Source organism: Sinohyriopsis cumingii, chromosome 14, assembly GCF_028554795.1.
Source record: "Sinohyriopsis cumingii isolate HCF-2022 chromosome 14, ASM2855479v2, whole genome shotgun sequence".
NCBI lineage: Eukaryota > Metazoa > Mollusca > Bivalvia > Unionida > Unionidae > Sinohyriopsis > Sinohyriopsis cumingii.
The window spans coordinates 54692994-54712145 of NC_142974.1; the positions used below are offsets into that span (position 1 = coordinate 54692994).

Genomic DNA, 19152 nt, shown 5'->3' on the forward strand with positions numbered 1-19152 from the left:
ATTACAAATAGCACATATCATATATTTGACATGAAAAAGGATGGTAATACAATTCCACACATGAATACATCCGATAATACAATTCATGTAAAGAACGCATGGCCTGATATGTACCTGCGGGATTGCTTTTGTCAAGGACAAAGTCGAACCCACAAACTTGTTTTCTTACGTATACACATAAGTTATGCTAGTTACAAAACGATTAAGCACGAGTCTATAATACGCTTGATAAGTCCATAACAATAGATCGAACTGCAAAGAACGATATATTAATAAAGGGATACTCTTGCTCAACCGATTTCCTTATGACATAACAGAGAGAGAGAGAGAGAGAGAAAGGGAGAGAGAGAGATACAGGGTATTTCAATGAAATAGTTAAACACTTTAGGAAACGGTGAATAGTAATGGTCTTTCGAGATATTTTATTATTTTATTAGTGATTAAATAAGTGAAAAGTCATTTTTGATCTAGAGAGCATAGAAACAATTGTCTAGTGTTGGATATATATTCAATGATGATATATATGGCATGTACGAAAGAATTTTATATACCTACATCAATGGTATATCAAACTGAGTTAGGTTTCTCTCTCTCTCTCTCTCTCTCTCTCTCTCTCTCTCTCTCTCTCTCTATATATATATATATATATATATATATATATATATATATATATATATATATATATATATATATATATATATAAATCTACATAGTCATCAACGGTCAAAGGAATTGTGATGGACTGACCTTAAACTTAGTAAAAGAAAGAAGCAATGTTATTATGTGTAGTAAAATTTCAACAAAAAATATATTTTCATAAAATACAAAGTTAAAATTTAAAAAACAATTACAGTATTTTGTGAATTAAATCCCAAATAATCCTTAATGTTCTCTCACAATTCCAAACAAATTGAATGTTCGTAATGAAATCCAATAACCTTGAATGTTTTGATGGACCAATAATCTTTAATGGAATGATGTACGAAAAGTCTTGAATATATTGATGTACCAACAGTCTTGACATATCCCAATGATATATTTAATTTTTACTTTAGTTAGATTTATTGTATGTGTCTTTTAGCTCGGTTGTACTTATTGGAATCCTTAGTTTATTTAGGATGCCAGGCAAGAAAGTTAAATGACGTGCATCTATTATTATGCACGCATCGGACATTGAATGAAATAATGTTCTGTACCTTCATATTCGAAACCACATACACGAGGTGGTATGTAAACAGTATTGCAAGTGTTGATTAGATGTTAAGCTATCTAACTACAATATGCTTGTGTATGGCAACTTGGTAAGATACCCACTTTATGTAAATGAATATCTGCGCATAATGTAGTGCTGTTGATATTGTTTGATACCAAAAATAGTATTCTTTGCACAATATGAGAGTTAATTGCCAATTGCGACGAAAATAATAATAAAATACTGGGTTTTATAATGTGAATAGGATACTACTGATATTCTGCTTTGGATATGTTTGCTATTATCCTAATTCGATTTAGATATCTTCTGTTTCGAATTTCTTCTGAAAAAATAATATACGCTTTTCAAACCGATTGGAGTTCTGCAGTTTCATCAGAATATTAAAATCTGTGTAAAGATATAAATGCCATATTCGAAACTAATTCTTACCTTGGATTAAATACTGATGCCATCCAAAAAAAAGGCAATTATTGTGTTAGGAATTTCACCCCACGCATAAAGTGTCGAGACTGGGAGACATGTCGGAAATAAAAGGCGTGAATTGGAATTTTTGTGGACAGCTCTTCTTTTAGCTGACTAAGGATCTTTCTTATATCCGAAGGTTTAGTAATCTATAATAACACAATGAAAACATTTTCTAATATTATGACCTTTATGTAACCCTCTAAGATTTTAGCATTGTTATTTATCTCTAATTTTATCATATGTTTGTAATTAATATGTTTTAAAGAAGAATTTCTATATTGGTCATATTTTTCCATTATATGGAAGTGCAACAGTTACATCTACAAATATTGACATTTGTTAACGCCTTAGTTTCGAGTTTCTTCTTCAGGTATTCCTGTACAATTTATCATTGTTCCAATTTTTTTTCTTCTTAGGGTTTCCGAAATGCCTCCCTTCAGGAACGTATCCTGTCTGTGGCTTTCCTTAGTCTTCTTCAATTGGCAAATGCTAGTAATAAGTGACCCTTTTAGGGATCTCGAGTTAATAGTTTAGCTTTGATTTTGTAAATGTTGCTAGTTTCCCACATTAGAGAAGGACTTATAAAAGCGAAGCGATTGAGGTTTTTTTCAATATATATTTCATTATATGTTTATTTGTGATTTACGATTCCTTTTCTTAATCAGCATCGTGGATGAATGGTGTTTTTGTCTGAATACAGGTAGCATTTGTTCTGTCACACATATTTCTGGTCCTTGCCATCAACGATTTCAAACTGAATAAGAACCATGCTCTCGTATTGTCTTTTTTCGTGGCCGGAAAGTGGGTATTTTACTCGTTAGACACATCTTGTATTTCCTTATAGGATCCTTTTGAGTCCTTACTCTTTAGTAACGTAGTTGTTTCGCTCCCTATGTTTGTGGCTTCTCTTGTTTCGGGTTTCGTCTTTTGGTACAGTGGTTGTTTCTTTTTACTGTTTTGCTTTCTGACATTCTGAACAATCATGATACTTCAGGCTACATTATTATAGTTTGTCTTGTTTCTTTTCCCTGTTCGTTTCTGTTCTTTCTTCTTCCTATGTTTTCTCTGAAGATGGTATTGCTTGGATTGTATTTCTTCTTCTGTTCATTTAGATTCAAGCCTTCTGGTTGTAACACATTTATGACATTTTTGGGATATTGTTGTAGTCTCCTCTCTAGATACAGCTGTAGTCCCCTCAGCGTGTAATTACTTTACTGTTGTTGCTGCATTTGATATCTCTGAGTTCACGTTGGCCTTTTCAAAATTTGGCTTTGTGCACGTGGTTAATTGCCCTTTTAGGTGCAATACCCTTTTGTGCCCAGTTACTAAGTTTTCTGTCGAAAATGTATCTCCCGTACCAGAAGCGCACCAATAAACCATTGATGTAGAAGCGTGATGTTTCTGGGTCTTCCCTCGGTATTTCCATGAGTCTTGTTCCCGTTTGAATTTAATGGAATGATTGGTAGGTCGCCATTCTGAAAATCTTGTCTAAATATTGAAGTTCTCTTCCAATCTACATACCCTGGCCTTTGTTGGAATTTCAAATGTTACTTCGACGTATTTGGTAGATATCTTCCGTAACAAGGGTGGCGGATTTAAAATGTTCCCTGTCTTCCTTCCGATTGTTATATCTCCTTTCTCTAGGAAGTGAATTTATCCTATACCCCATCCTCGGTCCTACTTTGTTGATGTCGAAACATCTATCGAGTAATTCATTTAGATCTCTTGAAGCAGTTGGTCAGTTTTAACATTCAATATGCGTAAAGTGTGTTAGCTGGACTCCAAACTCATCTGGCCACAAAGAAGTTTTTATTTTGTTGTCCTTTCCGTGTAAGTTTGAAATGGTTGTACTTACAGTGACATTTTCAAAAGCTATGCTTCGTTGCAGTGTCGTGTCCATTGCAGAGCACTTTTACTCCATATAAAATGTTGAGTTATCTAGTATTAGGTAAGCAGTTCTGGTTTTAAGTGGGTATATATGATGACAGCAATTTTGCCTAAGATCACTATTCTGACACAGTTGTAATACAAGCCAAGCTTGTAAGGCCACAGCGTTACCTGAATAATAATCACCCACTAGGCTGAATGCGAACTACCCATATCCAGTCACGGCCAGTCTAATATATGATTATTAGTTTTAGTTACGACTGACAGAGTTGTCTTATTGTCCTGAAGTGTTCGATTCAGGAAAGTGACTTAAAATTTACTATGTTTACCTTTCATTGTTTTAGTTTAATTTAGAAGTTGTATTCGTTTACATGCATGCCAATCCCTAAACAGGATCACGGTAATTTGTTTGAGCGAAAACTAAGGTCGGTATAATCTATTTGATTATAGATATATACATAACTAAGGTCGGTATGATCTGTTTGATTATAGATATATACATAACTAAGGTCGGTATAATCTGTTTGATTATAGATATATACATAACTAAGGTCGGTATAATCTGTTTGATTATAGATATATACATAACTAAGGTCGGTATAATCTATTTGATTACAGATAGATACATAACTAAGGTCGGTATAATCTATTTGATTATAGATATATACATAACTAAGGTCGGTATAATCTATTTGATTATAGATATATACATAACCTGGACATAAAGTATGACTTGCTAATAAGCGTTTTTTCTGTCTCGTGCAATGTTAGAGCATTACATTATGACACTTGCACGCTCTCTGTCTTTATGTATGCTTCTTTTGCTCTGTCTGATACATATCTTCCTTGCAGGGACGTAAGCGATCAAACCAATTCTACTAGTTGATTTAGTCGTTGTAAATTTAGCACATAAATTCAATGATGATTTTAGTTAAGGGCCATTTTATTTAGAATTTATATTCATAATTTGAAACTTTTAAATACATTTAATACGGCTCAGATATACTTTGTATAAGGCACATTGTCCTGAAAATAATTTTTAATTTATCTCATTTTTGAAAATATTTTTTTTACTGTCACCTTGTCGGTAGAACAATTAGCAATTTAAAGAATAAATGTCCCATTTTCTTTAACTTCATAGACTCACGTTATTTTTACAAAAGTATTATGTTATATTTGTGAGCACACTGGATAAAAACATGTCTTCATAACACATTGGATAAAAAACATGTCTTCATAACACACTGGATAAAAACGTGTCTTAATAAGTATCTTTATCTCGAAATGTTTATTATAATGTAACAACGCTTTCCACGAATGTATTTAGCACATACTTACCTTACTCTGACCGCTCCGGTGGCCTAGTGGTTAGTGCGTCCGCCTCGGATGCGGCAGGTCGTGGGTTCAACCCCGGCCGAGTCATAACAAAGACTTACAAAATTGTTGCTAAAAGCTGCCTCGCTTGGCGCTCAGCATTAAGAGGTTAGTGTTACGACTGGTCGGCCGGTGTCAGGATAATGTGACTGGATGGGACATCATGCTACATGTCTGCGGCATGATGCCCCAGTGCTAGACATCACTATAAACTGCCAAACTGCATACATCGTAGTAATATGACAGAAAAATTGTTAAAGGCAAGTTAACAAATCCATATCACACACACACACACACACACACACACACACACACACACCCCTAACTATGTTGATGCCCGAACCTGGTTGTTACATGGCTTTACGTAAATGTCTGTCCGCGCTTTCAAAATATATCATAAATATATCATAAATTCCAGTCTAATCAAGGACTATAATGTAAATTCGTGAAATATCTCAAAATAAAACTTACAAAAAGCTGATCCTCTGGACAATTGTATTAACTTCAGATCAGGTAAGAAAGATTTTTGCAAAGCAACATGTTAGATTTGAGATTAGTTGTCGCACATAAATTACTATGCACATTATGTCTTTAAAACGGATAATATGTTTATTGTACTGTTGAAGCTGCCGGCCCGTCTCTTTAATCTATCTTAGATTTATTTAAATTGTTCAAATTACATATAACACCATATTATGTTATGCATATTTAATTTTGCACTGTTTGAAGATATTTTTATTTCTGTTATTTCATTATATTCTATTGTAATGTAACATTATATGATGCAATTAACCTTGTACAAAATCAAGATTTGTTTAACATCGTTTATCTCTTTCTGAATGAGGGAAAAATAAGGAATATCATCTTGGTCTGATTCAAGTATAATAAGTTTACTACGTTCTTTATTTTGCATTTAGTAACAGGCCTTCTAATTATAATTAATTTTTTACCTTGCAAACACGTTGAACCTTTTAGAATGAAATTTTCCATCAGGTAATATTTTTTTGTAGAAAATGCTAATTGTGACCTAGTTCAGGTAGAGAGTACAAAATCTTGTTTACTGTGAAAAAATTATTCCTGCAATAACATCAGAAGCATAAATCAGTCTTACTGTTATGTGCAATTCTTGTTTAAGCTAAAATTTGTGCCTTGTTATTGTGTCCAATATTTCATATGGGCTGGAATTTATTCTTTCAATTATTTATTCACTGAAAATGCAAAGCGCTTATATAAACAAAAATGTTCTTGGAGAAATAGAGACTTGGATTTCTTGTGTTCAAATAAGTATATATTTTTAGATAGTATTACTGTGATTCAGCACATAAGTACTATTAAGGCCAGCATAGGCTTCCAGGTTCGATTTATTTTGGCATACATCTTAAGTGTATTTAGAACCTTAAAAATTAGGACATGTATTAGAAATTCTGGGAATATATTTGGATTTAATACTCAGTACTGTAAGTTATTTTTTTTTGCATTTTCACTTTGTATTGTAGGGAAATAAATTGTCTATTGAATTTTACAAACCTTGTTCGGTTTCGTTCCTTTCTTTTCGTTTGTTTAAGACCATTGAGTCGTAACATTATATATGTATTTTTCTTGTTGTGCACACCTGAAAAATTCTCCCCTGCACTAATTTAGTAAATGCTATTAATGTTCAGTTACTGAGAATGGTGGATTATCACCTATAATCTTATCAGTAGTGGAATTGGGATATTGATCCGTTGGGACGATGGAGTTGTTCTAATTCACATCTTATTTATTTCCGGATGTGAGGAGGGCACGTTCACCATTTACACTGTAGAAATACAACCAATGATGTAATGAGCAGCATCTGCCCATTGGCAGTTTCTTGCAATCGGATAATGGAGCGGGGGGTCGGCCTTTAAATATGAATGTGTGTGTTTATATTTGAAAATGGACGTACATGGTCGAATAGCCGCATACGTCTAAAATTTAAAATCATCATCATATTTGACCTTATATACATTGATATAATCATTTTATATGGACAAGTATTGAACTGTTTACTGTGTGCATGACCTAAAAGCTTCTTAATTACCCCATTCTTGAATGCAGAATCTTTACGTTCTAGCAGCAAAAAAAAAAAAAACAAACGTTGCTCTAAATGAACGGGCTCCTGCTATTATTTAGTTGGCTTTAATGATGTATGCATACGTATGAGTGGCATATTTGAGATATTGATATTGGTTGTGTAAGTGAGCCCCTTGAATGCGGTAGAATAACAAACAGATTACAAGTTGTTCTTATGCACTGAATAGCAGAGAGCAAGTAAACTGAGAGCAAAACACATATGATACAATTCTGATAACATCTTGAAGCAGACAGTTCTTATAGACAAAACCTGTTTATATTTTCTGTGGAAGATTTAATTACTTGAATCTACATAGTATTTAAATTCAGAATACATTTGGATTGTGAATTTACCTTGATTTGTACGCCTTATAACCTCTCATATATCCAAAAGACTGTTATGTTGCCTTTTATATTGAACAACATTAAAACCGTAGAGAAACATCAGAGTCGTAGAAACCCCAACAAAACACACACAATCTCTCAACGCACACACACATTTACACAAGAATAATAAGCATTGTTAGTACTTTTCCCCAGAAAGCAAACCAAAAATGAGATAAAAGGAAATATGAAATCCAAATTGCACATCCACTAAACTTCATATTAGGTTAACGCATCCATATAACAACATATCAAGTCAACACATCCACATAACATCATATTACTTCAACACATTCACATCACATCATATTACGTCAACACATCCAAAGAAGAACATATTAGGTCAACACAATCACCTACCATTATATTAGGTCAACACTTCCACATAAGAACATATTAGGTCAACACATCCACATAAAATCATATTAGGTCTAGACATCCACACAGCATCATAGTAGGTAAACACATCCACATAAAAACATTGTAGGTCATCACATCGACGTGACATCACATTACCCATAAATTTATACTGGGACAGTGTTTCAATATCAATAATAAACCTCTTTCTGTAAATGAGACTTCGCAAAACACTGTCGTTTGGCTAGATTATTTTCAAAAGAAACAATTCAAATAAAAGAAAGAGAAAAAATTTAAACTTGTTTGCACGTCTATATCAATGGCTTATTAAATGATAATGTTATAACTCTTATTTTTGTAACGTTTAGAATGAAATGCAAATAAAAAGGTACTATATTTGTAGAAATATTGCTACCTACACACTGTTGTAAACAAAACTAGGATCAAGTTGCAACTTTTAACCATGATCTGAAATTTAAACATACTTTCTCTCTGGGACACGAATTGTGGAAATTCATTAAGCACATTCAGAAAAGTTCATCGGATTATGAATTATTATTGTCTCCATTATTCATTCTAGTCTTATGTTTCTAATAAATGACTGGAATGTATCCTTTACAGGTAGCTTATTTGATATTCACCATTTGGAGTATATCTTTTACAGGTAGCTTATTTGATATTCACCATTCATCAAAGATATGTTAATTTGTTCTTTCTCTACTGTCTAAAGATTCTCCAATATAAATAGCATGTAAATAATCACTGATTATGCTCCATAATCCATATAGTGGCAAAGAGGGCTATGGATCATATGCGGTTGTGAAAGTGTTCTAATTCACTGCTAATTACAAAACTGTTGTGCGGAAAACACAAACACCTTTTGGAAAGGGATATGAGGGAGATGGGTGTGAATGTTGCGTCATCTAAACCTTTACTAATGGTTTCATTTTTGAAAGTGATATATATATATATATATATATATATATATATATATATATATATATATATATATAATGATCGGATACTGACATGTTCTTAACTGCTTACTGTTATTCCAAAGTTTGCTTGACTTCAAGAGCTTGCCGTTCGTGATGTAAATTAACAACTCCTTGAAAGCTGAATCTTCAGGTTACTAGCATGGAATAAACACATTGTTTACTATGCACCTTTGACTTATGCCAAAGGGACTCTGTTGTTATTGTGTTGGCGTTAATTATATATGTATAATTATGAGTGGCAGACGATTGAGAGACTTGTATTTGTGTAAATGAACAGTTTGAATGCAGTATAAGGGTAGATAGATTATAACTGTTTTCTTGGGTAAAGAATGGTAGAGATCATATAAAGTGAGTGTAAAGCACGTATGACACAACACTGATAACATCTTCAGGTAGACAATTATTGTGAATATAATCTGTTGATATTGTTTGTGGAATATAAAATCACAGACATTCTGCGTATATCTGAAATCTGACTTAACCCTGACTTGTACGCTTTGAAACCTCTTTCATGCCCAATGACTGTTATCTTGTTCTTTACATTGAAATACATCAATTGCTAGAAACGGATATTAAATTATACGCAGTTTTACACGCGTATCTAGAGAGCGTAGATCGTTAGTCTGTGTTGGTATAAATATCAATTTAGTGTATATGTTCAAGCAAACGTACAGAAACTTCAAGTTTAAATATATACAAAAGTACAGTAACTGGAGCGTGACTATTTTAAAAATCCAGGAGGATGTTTAGTATATTATTCCCGCAACAGATTAATATAATTGGATACGGTATTGGCATATCCCTCATTGAAAGAGTAATGGGTTATAAGTAATTAACCGTCATAGTAAGGAAAGCCAATATCATTTAGAGAAAAATATGTCAGATGCTAGATTAGATTTATGTTTCAAGCTTCGTTGAATATGCGTAAACAGACCGATCTATCGAACGTAGCCTAAAATGTAAACTATGAGCGAGTCATGTTCTCATGCATTTCTGTGGTGTCAATCAAAACATGGCACGTCCTTGTAAAGAATTGTCTGGTGTTCAGAAGCGGGAGATACTTCATCTAGTTTATCAAGAAAGATTTAAGTGGTAGTTAAGCTATTTGAAATAACTGGACTATCACGTTGTACAATACAAACAGTATTTGTAAAGATTTTACACTCACCATTCAGGAATATTTCAGCTATGTGATAGCTGGACATTACCACTAAATAGGGTTATACATGTGACCTGATTGGATGTAAATATGTACTCAGACGACTGTGCAAACATTCTCTGTTTCATAAATTTGAACCGATATTGCAAAAGAGTTTTCAAAGAGTGAACAGTCTTTCAAGGACTATACTTTTTTGGTTCATGTTCATAGGATGACACAATATTAGATAACTAATCCGTAACCATGCGGACATAGTATTTGGACCTCAATATTGTAAAAAAAATATATGGCGGATGTATAAATCCATGCTTGACAAAGATTCCATAAAGTTAATTTCTAGGTCTAATCATATTGGAATTATTATTGATACTTAGGTGCTGTCTCAATCAATCGATCAAAGTACTGTATGACTATGCCTAAGGAAAAACAAGTTATGATAAGAACAAAGCGATAATTTAAAATTAGATTTGCACGTATATTTTCGTTCATAGTTTCGTCAGTTGATTGTTTAGAAACATCAATGATATTATTTTACCTTCTATCAACCTATTGTAAATGGTTACTCACATTTGACAGGCTACGGTAACAATAATTAGGTTGGAATATTTGAGAACTAATAAATGAAGACTTATGCATGACAAAATGTTCGGTATGTGTGCACGTGACATAAATATATAACTGTACCTTACGCCAGAAGGTAGATCGCTCCGCCTACCGAACACGTGACGTGACAACCTCTTAACCTCCGACAAACATTCTGTGAAAATGGCGGGCGTGATAACATTAATAGATATACCAGACGATATTGGTGAACAAATATTTGCCATATGACACAACACTGAGACAGCGACAGAAAGAAAGAGCATTTATCCATCGCTTGCACTTCTCTAAGTTACGTCGGAGAACTCGCCCCATGGAGAACTCGCCACCACGTATCTGGAAAAGTCGCCCCAGAGTGGTTGGAGAAGTCGCCGCAATGGGTTGGAGAAGTCATCCCAAAACTCGTCACCCAAATAACCTTTTTATAACAGAATTAAGTCATCTTTTACGTGATTCATATATATATATATATATATATATATATATATATATATATATATATATATATATATATATATATATACGCGTTCACAAAAGAGATATTAACTAAATTAAAGCAATACCATAGTAATATTAATAAGGACGAAATTAAGTCTGTATATAATCTAATGAATGACGACAGTATAGTGATTAAAAAGGATAAGTCAAACACTATTATTATTGTGAATCAAGATGATTATGTTAAAGAAATTGAACATCGATTAGAAATTAAATTAAAACGTTTCAACGTATATGAGGAATTTGACACTTTCCCTCTCAACATATGTACACCTCAATTCTACATATTACCCAAAACTTATACAAATCCTAACCAAAATTTACCTTTAAATTTTCCAGGATGACCCATTATATCAGGTTGTAATTTCATATACTGAAAACCTATCCAAACTGATTGATAGTGTTTTACAACCTTTAATGAAATCTCTTCCTTCATATATTAAAGATACAACTACTTTCATTAAAATGTCGAAGTCTATTGCACAATTATCTGATAATTTGAATCCTGGTATCATTAGATGTAACATTACTATATATCAACAATCCGCATGCAGATGGTATTGAAGCGTGCACATATTTTCTTGATAACAATCCTAATAATAGCACACTATCTAGCGAAATTATTTGTAAAATAATAAAAACTTATCTTGGAAAATAATTATTTTCAATTAAAAATACGAATTACATACAGATAATGGGTCTTAATGTGGCTCCAATATACTCTTCCCATTCATGGGTGAATTAGAACAGGATTTTATTCAAACCGAAACGTTTAATCCATCTCTTTGGTTCAGATTTTTAGATGACATATTAATGATCTGGAAGCATTCAACTGAAAAACTGAAAAAAATATTGATCGCTTAAATCATTTTCACCCGACGATTAAATTTACTTGTACTGTATCTAGTACGCATGTTTCATTTTTAGATGTAAATGTAATAAAAAATATCGACAACACTGTCTCTATAAATATTATTAAAATTCATCTAATAATTAGAAGAGCAGAGCAAAAGGGACACATAACACTTATTTTTCGTTAAGTACAGAAGCGGAGTTGATCAAATGGAAAAGCTGAAAAATTGCAAATTTTATAAATTCAATAAGTTATTAAGTTGAAGAAAAACAACAATAAATAAAGCCTTAACCATGTGGCGACATCTTAGAATTACTATATATGATCCTTGGGGCGACTTCTCCAGGCGAAGTGGGGTGACCTCTCCGAATAGTTGCAAAATTTGTAAATATATACAATAGCCGAGTCGATATCGACAGAATCAGCTTGTCGGAGGAAAATGGCGGACGTAAACAGTGCTTGGAGGTGTGTATAATAGCGCTCGCTGATTGGTCAATCGAGCAGAATGATTGACAACTGGCGATAGGTCAGTTGGGAGAAGCTGGACTCCTATGCAAAGTTTGATTAAAGTTCTGAATTATGATGTCGTAGACAAACTTTACTACATTAAGGAATATGATCGTTTACTCAGATTTTAAGTGAAGTTCTGGACGTCTTTTATAAACAAAATCTTGGCCAAGGTTCTTGCCTATCGGGCTTTAGCCAAACGTTTGACTATGGCTATGAACTATGAAAAGTTTGCCAAATTTAGCAAAGTTCTTAAATATCAAATTTATTGGTTAAGAATTTTTGCTAAATTTGCTAAAGCCGATACAATAGAACTTGCAACTCAAATTGTGTATCCGATTTCAGGTGAACGTTATAAGGACGTATTGTGTTCATTACAATTTCAACTTGACATTTATGTCACGTATATAACATTATGAAGCTATCTTGCTCTTATCATAACAACAAATTAGTAATAACAGGCGAAAGTAAGGTCAGTGTTTGACGCATGTTCATAACCTAGATGGATTCACGCCGTTAGGTTGATTTTATTGGGCACGATAGCCTGGTCAAAATACATGGACGAACTGCTGCACGCGTTACAAAATGGATGAACAGAATGCAATTATGTATCCAGCTCAATGTATAAAGCTGAAAAAAGACATTTCAAGTAAAGATAGCTGGCAAAATAAAACTAAATATACTTCCAAGGAATTATATCTCATATGTTCTCTAAGTTAAACAGGTACGTTTGTATTGCTATGTTGTATCATCTTTGAAGATACACGAATAGTAATGATTTGTCTTATAATCAGGTAAATGTTCACTAAAAATATAAAGATCTTTGATTATCTTTAATTGTCGACGCTCTTGCTTAAAGATATGAACATATGAAAGTTTAACGCTTACAGATTTTGCACTTTTATATCTTTCTTGATTTTCCAAACATTATCCAAAAAATATTGAAATGATCATGGCCTTGAATTATAGTCAGAAAATGACTGTATATATGGATATGAATTTTTGTTCTGAATTGAGGGCTCAAATATGATGGCTATATCTCCACGAGTTGGAGATTTAAAACCATGCAGACAATCACTGATCGAAAGCGTAGTAGAGTTAATGGTTCCTGGTTGAGGCATATTTACATATCGTCTATACAGATATCTTAGCTTTATTTTCCTTTAGTGTGAGATTTATTTGCGAGGCCTAAGCTAGTAAGAGTTACTGAAAATACCTGCCTCTTTTTATATTCACCTTTAGAACTTCGCACCGTATGATAACTGGAGCGGAGAAAATGTAGATGTAGAGCTTTTGAATCAGACATCAACCGCAATCATTGTGCGCATGCACTATCCCATTGACGAAAATCGAGACCGTTGCTCGTTGAAGCGGTGTCCTTGAAGATTAATGAAACAAAAGCCTGCGCCAGGGACGGTAATAATGTCATTGTTGGCGGATGATCAATCCATCAACGTTTTGAATGTTCTACGTTAGTAGCGGTAATATTAGGAAGAGTTTGATGAGGTAGTGCCCCTAACTGGTATGATAGTATTGGTCGAAATTTACACATATGCGATATTTGGTACTCACTGAGAGATATAATGGTTGTTACTGGCCAAAACAGATGTATCGGCTAAGATAGACCCATGCTTCCAAGTCAAGAATGGAGGCGGAAGACCGACATAGGATGCTAGTATATGCGGTCTGGCTCTAGCATCTACTATGGCGTTTTATAAAGCTTAGTAACAAATATCACTGTAGTGGAGTCTTTTGGTTCGACTTGATTTCCTACTTTTCTACTTAAATCAATTTTCGTTACCAGCGCTCGACTCATTCTCTCCACTGTCATTAAAACCCTCACGAAAACACCGTTTTCAACGGAGATCTTGATACATTATGCAGACACGCCATTATTTTTCAGTCTGCCATCAGCCGCAATGTCCGCATTGTTACCAACAATGGTAAGAAGCGCAGAAAAGTCTATGATCGAGTTTGTAAGGTCACCACGAGATCATAGAACACGACCAGGCCATTTGCTTCAGCGATATTGATGCATCACCTTTAAGGTGTGAGATCGGCTGTGCTTGCACAACGGTAGCGAGCCTAAAAACGTCTAAAGGAATGGTTTTCGCTAACATATTGTCATCTTCATTTGTGCAGGCGGGTTATGCAATTTCGGCTCGATAGCCCTAAAAAAGGCTTCTAATGGTTGGCGTCATTATATTGAAAAATATGTGTATTCGCAATGTATTTTCTGTCCCTATAATTACAGACTTAGGTCCATGAATTGTCCTCAAAAGAAGGGTATTGTTCTCTCTCTCTCTCTCTACCTCTCTCTCTCTCTCTCTCTCTCTGAGTACTTAGTGAATTTATTTTGTAGCCTTTCTAACTTAGATCATAACATTACGAGTCTGTGCTCTTAAATACAAGAGCAAAAATCAACAAGCTTGGTAAAATTCAAGAATTAACTGATTTCTTTGAATACAGAGTAAAAATATAATAACAAGGAACTTGCAGCATTACGAGTTAAATTCCAAATAATCCTAACGTTACAGACACAAGTCATACTAACATAAAGTGCTGACTAAAATGTATTAACATTAAACTTTAACTTCGAAGTTGATGTTCATATGTCTGTTGCAGCTTGTAGAGTGTTGATGTCCGAACAGTCTTTGGATGAACCACAATAATATAATTCAAGTTTGAATTCACTATTTATCCCAGTGAATGTCTCTATCCAATAGATTTATGAGAGCACGTTTGTATTTCCAGAGAAAATAATCGCTTAATTTCAACAATTTGAAGAATTAGATTCCAGTCTGAAACAATACTGGACACAGCTTATAATACCACTTGACTGAGCTAGAACTTAAAGCACGAATGACAGATTATTTAAACATAGTTATTATATAGTTCTTCACTTGACCTCTGGTCACAATTTGCATTTTCTTTAAAAAAGAAGCTATTACCTAATGGAAACCTTTTATTAGAAACCAGAACCTTGACTATGTCAAATAATCTACCGAAATGGCAAAATTGTTTGATGCATGCATGTATTCTTCCTTGCAGAGATCGGGTGATGGAGACTTGAACGAAATTCACTCATGTACGGCGGTTAAAGATTAAGAGGAAAACATTTTCACACACCAAGATTATCTGTATTATCCAATAACATTTTGAAATAAACCATTGAATGACAAAAATATTACACATTTAATCACAAACTGGCTTTCATTATAGCCTATCACAATGCGTGTTTTTATGATGAACGCTGGGTACATAATTAAATGCTTGAATGAAAAACACGCATATTAATCATATCGAAAAACTGCAAACATCAACCTATTGTTTCACAACAAACCATATATAGATATATTTTTAGGACATGACCTAACAAGTGACGCGTTGCAAGAAGATTAGATTGACCTTATCAATGGCTTCTCGATGTTTTTTCTATAGATTTTGTGCAATGTCACTCGCTTACGTCACCCTAGTCAAAGCGGTTGACACCCTTCCAGGTACCATTGTGACTCCAGGTGACGTCATGGTAGCAGGAATATTCTCTGTTCAGGAAAATACAAATGGAATATGTTCTATTGTTGACCTACGCTCTGTCATGAACGTTGAAGCTATTAGATGGTACCTTGACAATTTGAATTCCCAAGCCAACTTATCATTTAAAATAGGTAAGGTCAAGTGTGTGTTTATGCCGTATAATATTAAGAAACACATTTCGAAAACTTATACCTGTAAGGATCAATTATGTTAAACTTTACAACAACATAACGCACATTTGCGTAATGTAATCCTGACTGAATATCAGCTATAAAACAATTATAAAGAAGGCTTCTTGTCTAAATTAACTGTTAATCTTTTGGCAGCTTATGCTGTCTTGAAGAGCAATCCCATCTTAGTTTAATATAAATTGTATTCATGAATATATTTCCATTAGATATTATTCTCCTTTCTTTTCATCAAATTAGTGTTTAAAACTCGTGTATGTATGTATGTATGTATGCATGCATGCATGTATTTATGTATGCATGCATGCATGTAAATTGCCTCAGCGATTTTAGTTGTAAATCTGCCGTATTTTGACTGTTTTCAGGGTTTATCGCCTACAAGACGTGCCGAATCAATCTCCTTTCTTTTCATCAAATTAGTGTTTAAAACTCGTGTATGTATGTATGTATGTATGTATACATGCATGTATTTATGTATGCATGCATGCATGCATGCATGTATGTAAATTGCCTCAGCGATTTTAGTTGTAAATCTGCCGTATTTTGACTGTTTTCAGGGTTTATTGCCTACAAGACGTGCCGAATCAAGGGCAAAGAAGCAGAAAGTATAAATGACATAATCGCCAGGAGCCGAACCGCCCGGGATTCGCAGGGCTTGAACCATACGTACATAGTGGGTGAGGCTGCATTTTTCTCTTTCACATATGTACCTGCTTGTATGATAGCAGAATAAGTATAGACAAACATGACCTTAGTATGCTTAAGAGAGAAGAAAACCAAATTATGGACTAAGCACGATATATAAAGCATAAATAGTAATAAGACGACCTATTCGATTTGAGTAATCACAAGTTTTCCAGGTAAAATAAAGAGAAATAGAGGTCAACTTCAGGTACTTAGTAATTTATGAAGTTTTAGTATATGTGATCTTGCTACAGCACATGTATCAATACCTTTATCAGAGCTTTATATGTATCGCATTTTTCTATTACATAACTGTCCAGCGTTTATTTCATCTGTTGGTTCTTTATTTCAAGCTATATACTGTCAAAGTCTATCATTTCAATTTGATAGACGATGCCAATGTCGTTTGTTTCCGTTCAGACATAATAATGTGAATATTGAATAGTTGAAGCAACGTTTGACAGAAAGGATCTAACGATTTATTTTTGAACGTTTCAGTTAAGTTTTATTCGAAACATCTGTACAAACGCGAGATTCGTTGCTTTTGAAATCCTAACCTAGTCATTTTACTGGAAGCGGAAATGTGGCTAGCTTGCGGACTCTAAAACATCCACTTTTCAAAGATTAAATCGATCCATGCCGCCTATTTCAATATGTATATATGACGAGGTAAGACATAAGTAATATAATTCGTTCTTGCACCCATGCATTATTATTATTATTATATATATATATATATATATATATATATATATATATATATATATATATATATATATATGATATTTCGACATCTATGGTATTTCATGTTTAAATATTCTGTTATATTGTGTACATACTGGTTTTGTTAGATATACACCTTTCGACGTGCACATTGCCGCCCGTGACATTGTTTTCGTTTTTATGTGTTTTCGTTCTCACAGATATTGCACAGATTTGGTTTAGTATGCCGTTATCATGTACATGGTCTTGAATTTCCGGTCTTAAATGTGTGTTTATTAGTATGGTTGCAATCTTACCTAAGGTATTGAAACATATATGGATAACATGGTTCCTGTTCGAAACTATTGGCATATATATCTTGTGGTTTAGAATCAGATGAATATATTTGTGTGTTTATATATTATATTTTTTGTTTTGAGATATATAGTCGTATTTGTGCTCCGACAGATGAAATTTCCTACCCGATAATATGATGACTTATGCATCATCTTCAGCAAAACATATACTATGCATTGTACCAAAGCAAAGGTGCGCTTTTCCTTTGACAAGATCCCATGTCTGCAGGATACTCTGTGTCATTCTTGCAGAATATATGCACATTTTAATGGGCGATGAGCAGTCTAGTACTTTTAACAGTTTTCAAGAATGACCAAAGTAGATCACATACTTGACTTTTAAGCTTGGCTTTGAGTGGCCCATTATCCCTACCAGAAATCAGCAAAATATCACAATTATTGATTCATGAACGATAATGGGCCTACTACTATTCATAATAGTTTGATAGCAGTGGCAGTTATTAATATCTGAACCACGTGATAGTGTTCAAACTATTATTTGATACAATTGTCAATGTATGTCTCAAAGGTAGAGAATACGTAATCATAATGGCTCAAAAAAGAGTTAACAGGATTATTTTATTTTCACATTATTGCCGGTTGCTGTTGGTGGTTTGGGTTTAACGTCATTTTCTAGGACATCATATATTCTACGCTGCGGCCTGTTTAAATGGCGGAGGATGAAACCTGAAAATCCTAGGTAAAACCATGACCTACTGGATGGTACTGGCAATCATTCTCATACAACCATATTGGCCGAATTCTAGATTCGAACTCAAGCGAAAAGTAGTGAGATGGAAGTCATCGGTAAATTTGAGCACTTTAAATTGCTCGCCCCTCCCTCCCCCCCCCCCAAGCCTCCGTAAGGGTCGGTGCCCAATACATAATATGCAAGGTATTTATAAAGTAGGCTATGTACAAAACAAATAAGAGACCTGTAATGGTTTAATTCAATAAAGAAAATATCCGTTTTAATGTTTGCAATCATAGAGAAAAATCTTAGACTTCAAGATCGTTCAAAACTGATCGGTTGTTTCCTGTAAAATGGAAATAACCGAGGAAAGACAAATGCAAGTTTTATGGTTGGACATTTTCATTTACTTATAACATCTCTGGAACATCTAAGGAACAATTGTAATAAAAGGTAATCTTTACTCAGAAAAATCATATAGGCAAAGTTGAGAAAATATTCACTTTGGTCTGAAACATATATCATTCATTCTTTTGTATATACATGAGAGTGTTTAAGGAATATAAAAAGCTATTAAACAATTATTTTTAGTTTTATAATCGCGA

The 19152-nt window shown here is 33.7% G+C and overlaps 1 protein-coding gene across 1 annotated transcript in view; it reads left to right on the top strand.

Annotated features, from left to right (window-relative positions):
* The first annotated feature begins 15840 nt into the window (after nt 1-15840).
* Nucleotides 15841-19152, top strand: part of LOC149783842 (uncharacterized) — a 41235-nt gene continuing 37923 nt past the window's right edge. Inside the window, exons 1-2 of the mRNA XM_089932921.1 lie at nt 15841-16057; nt 16672-16791. Of these exons, the coding sequence (XP_089789047.1) occupies nt 15841-16057; nt 16672-16791 (337 nt within the window). The remainder of the gene's footprint in view (nt 16058-16671; nt 16792-19152) is intronic.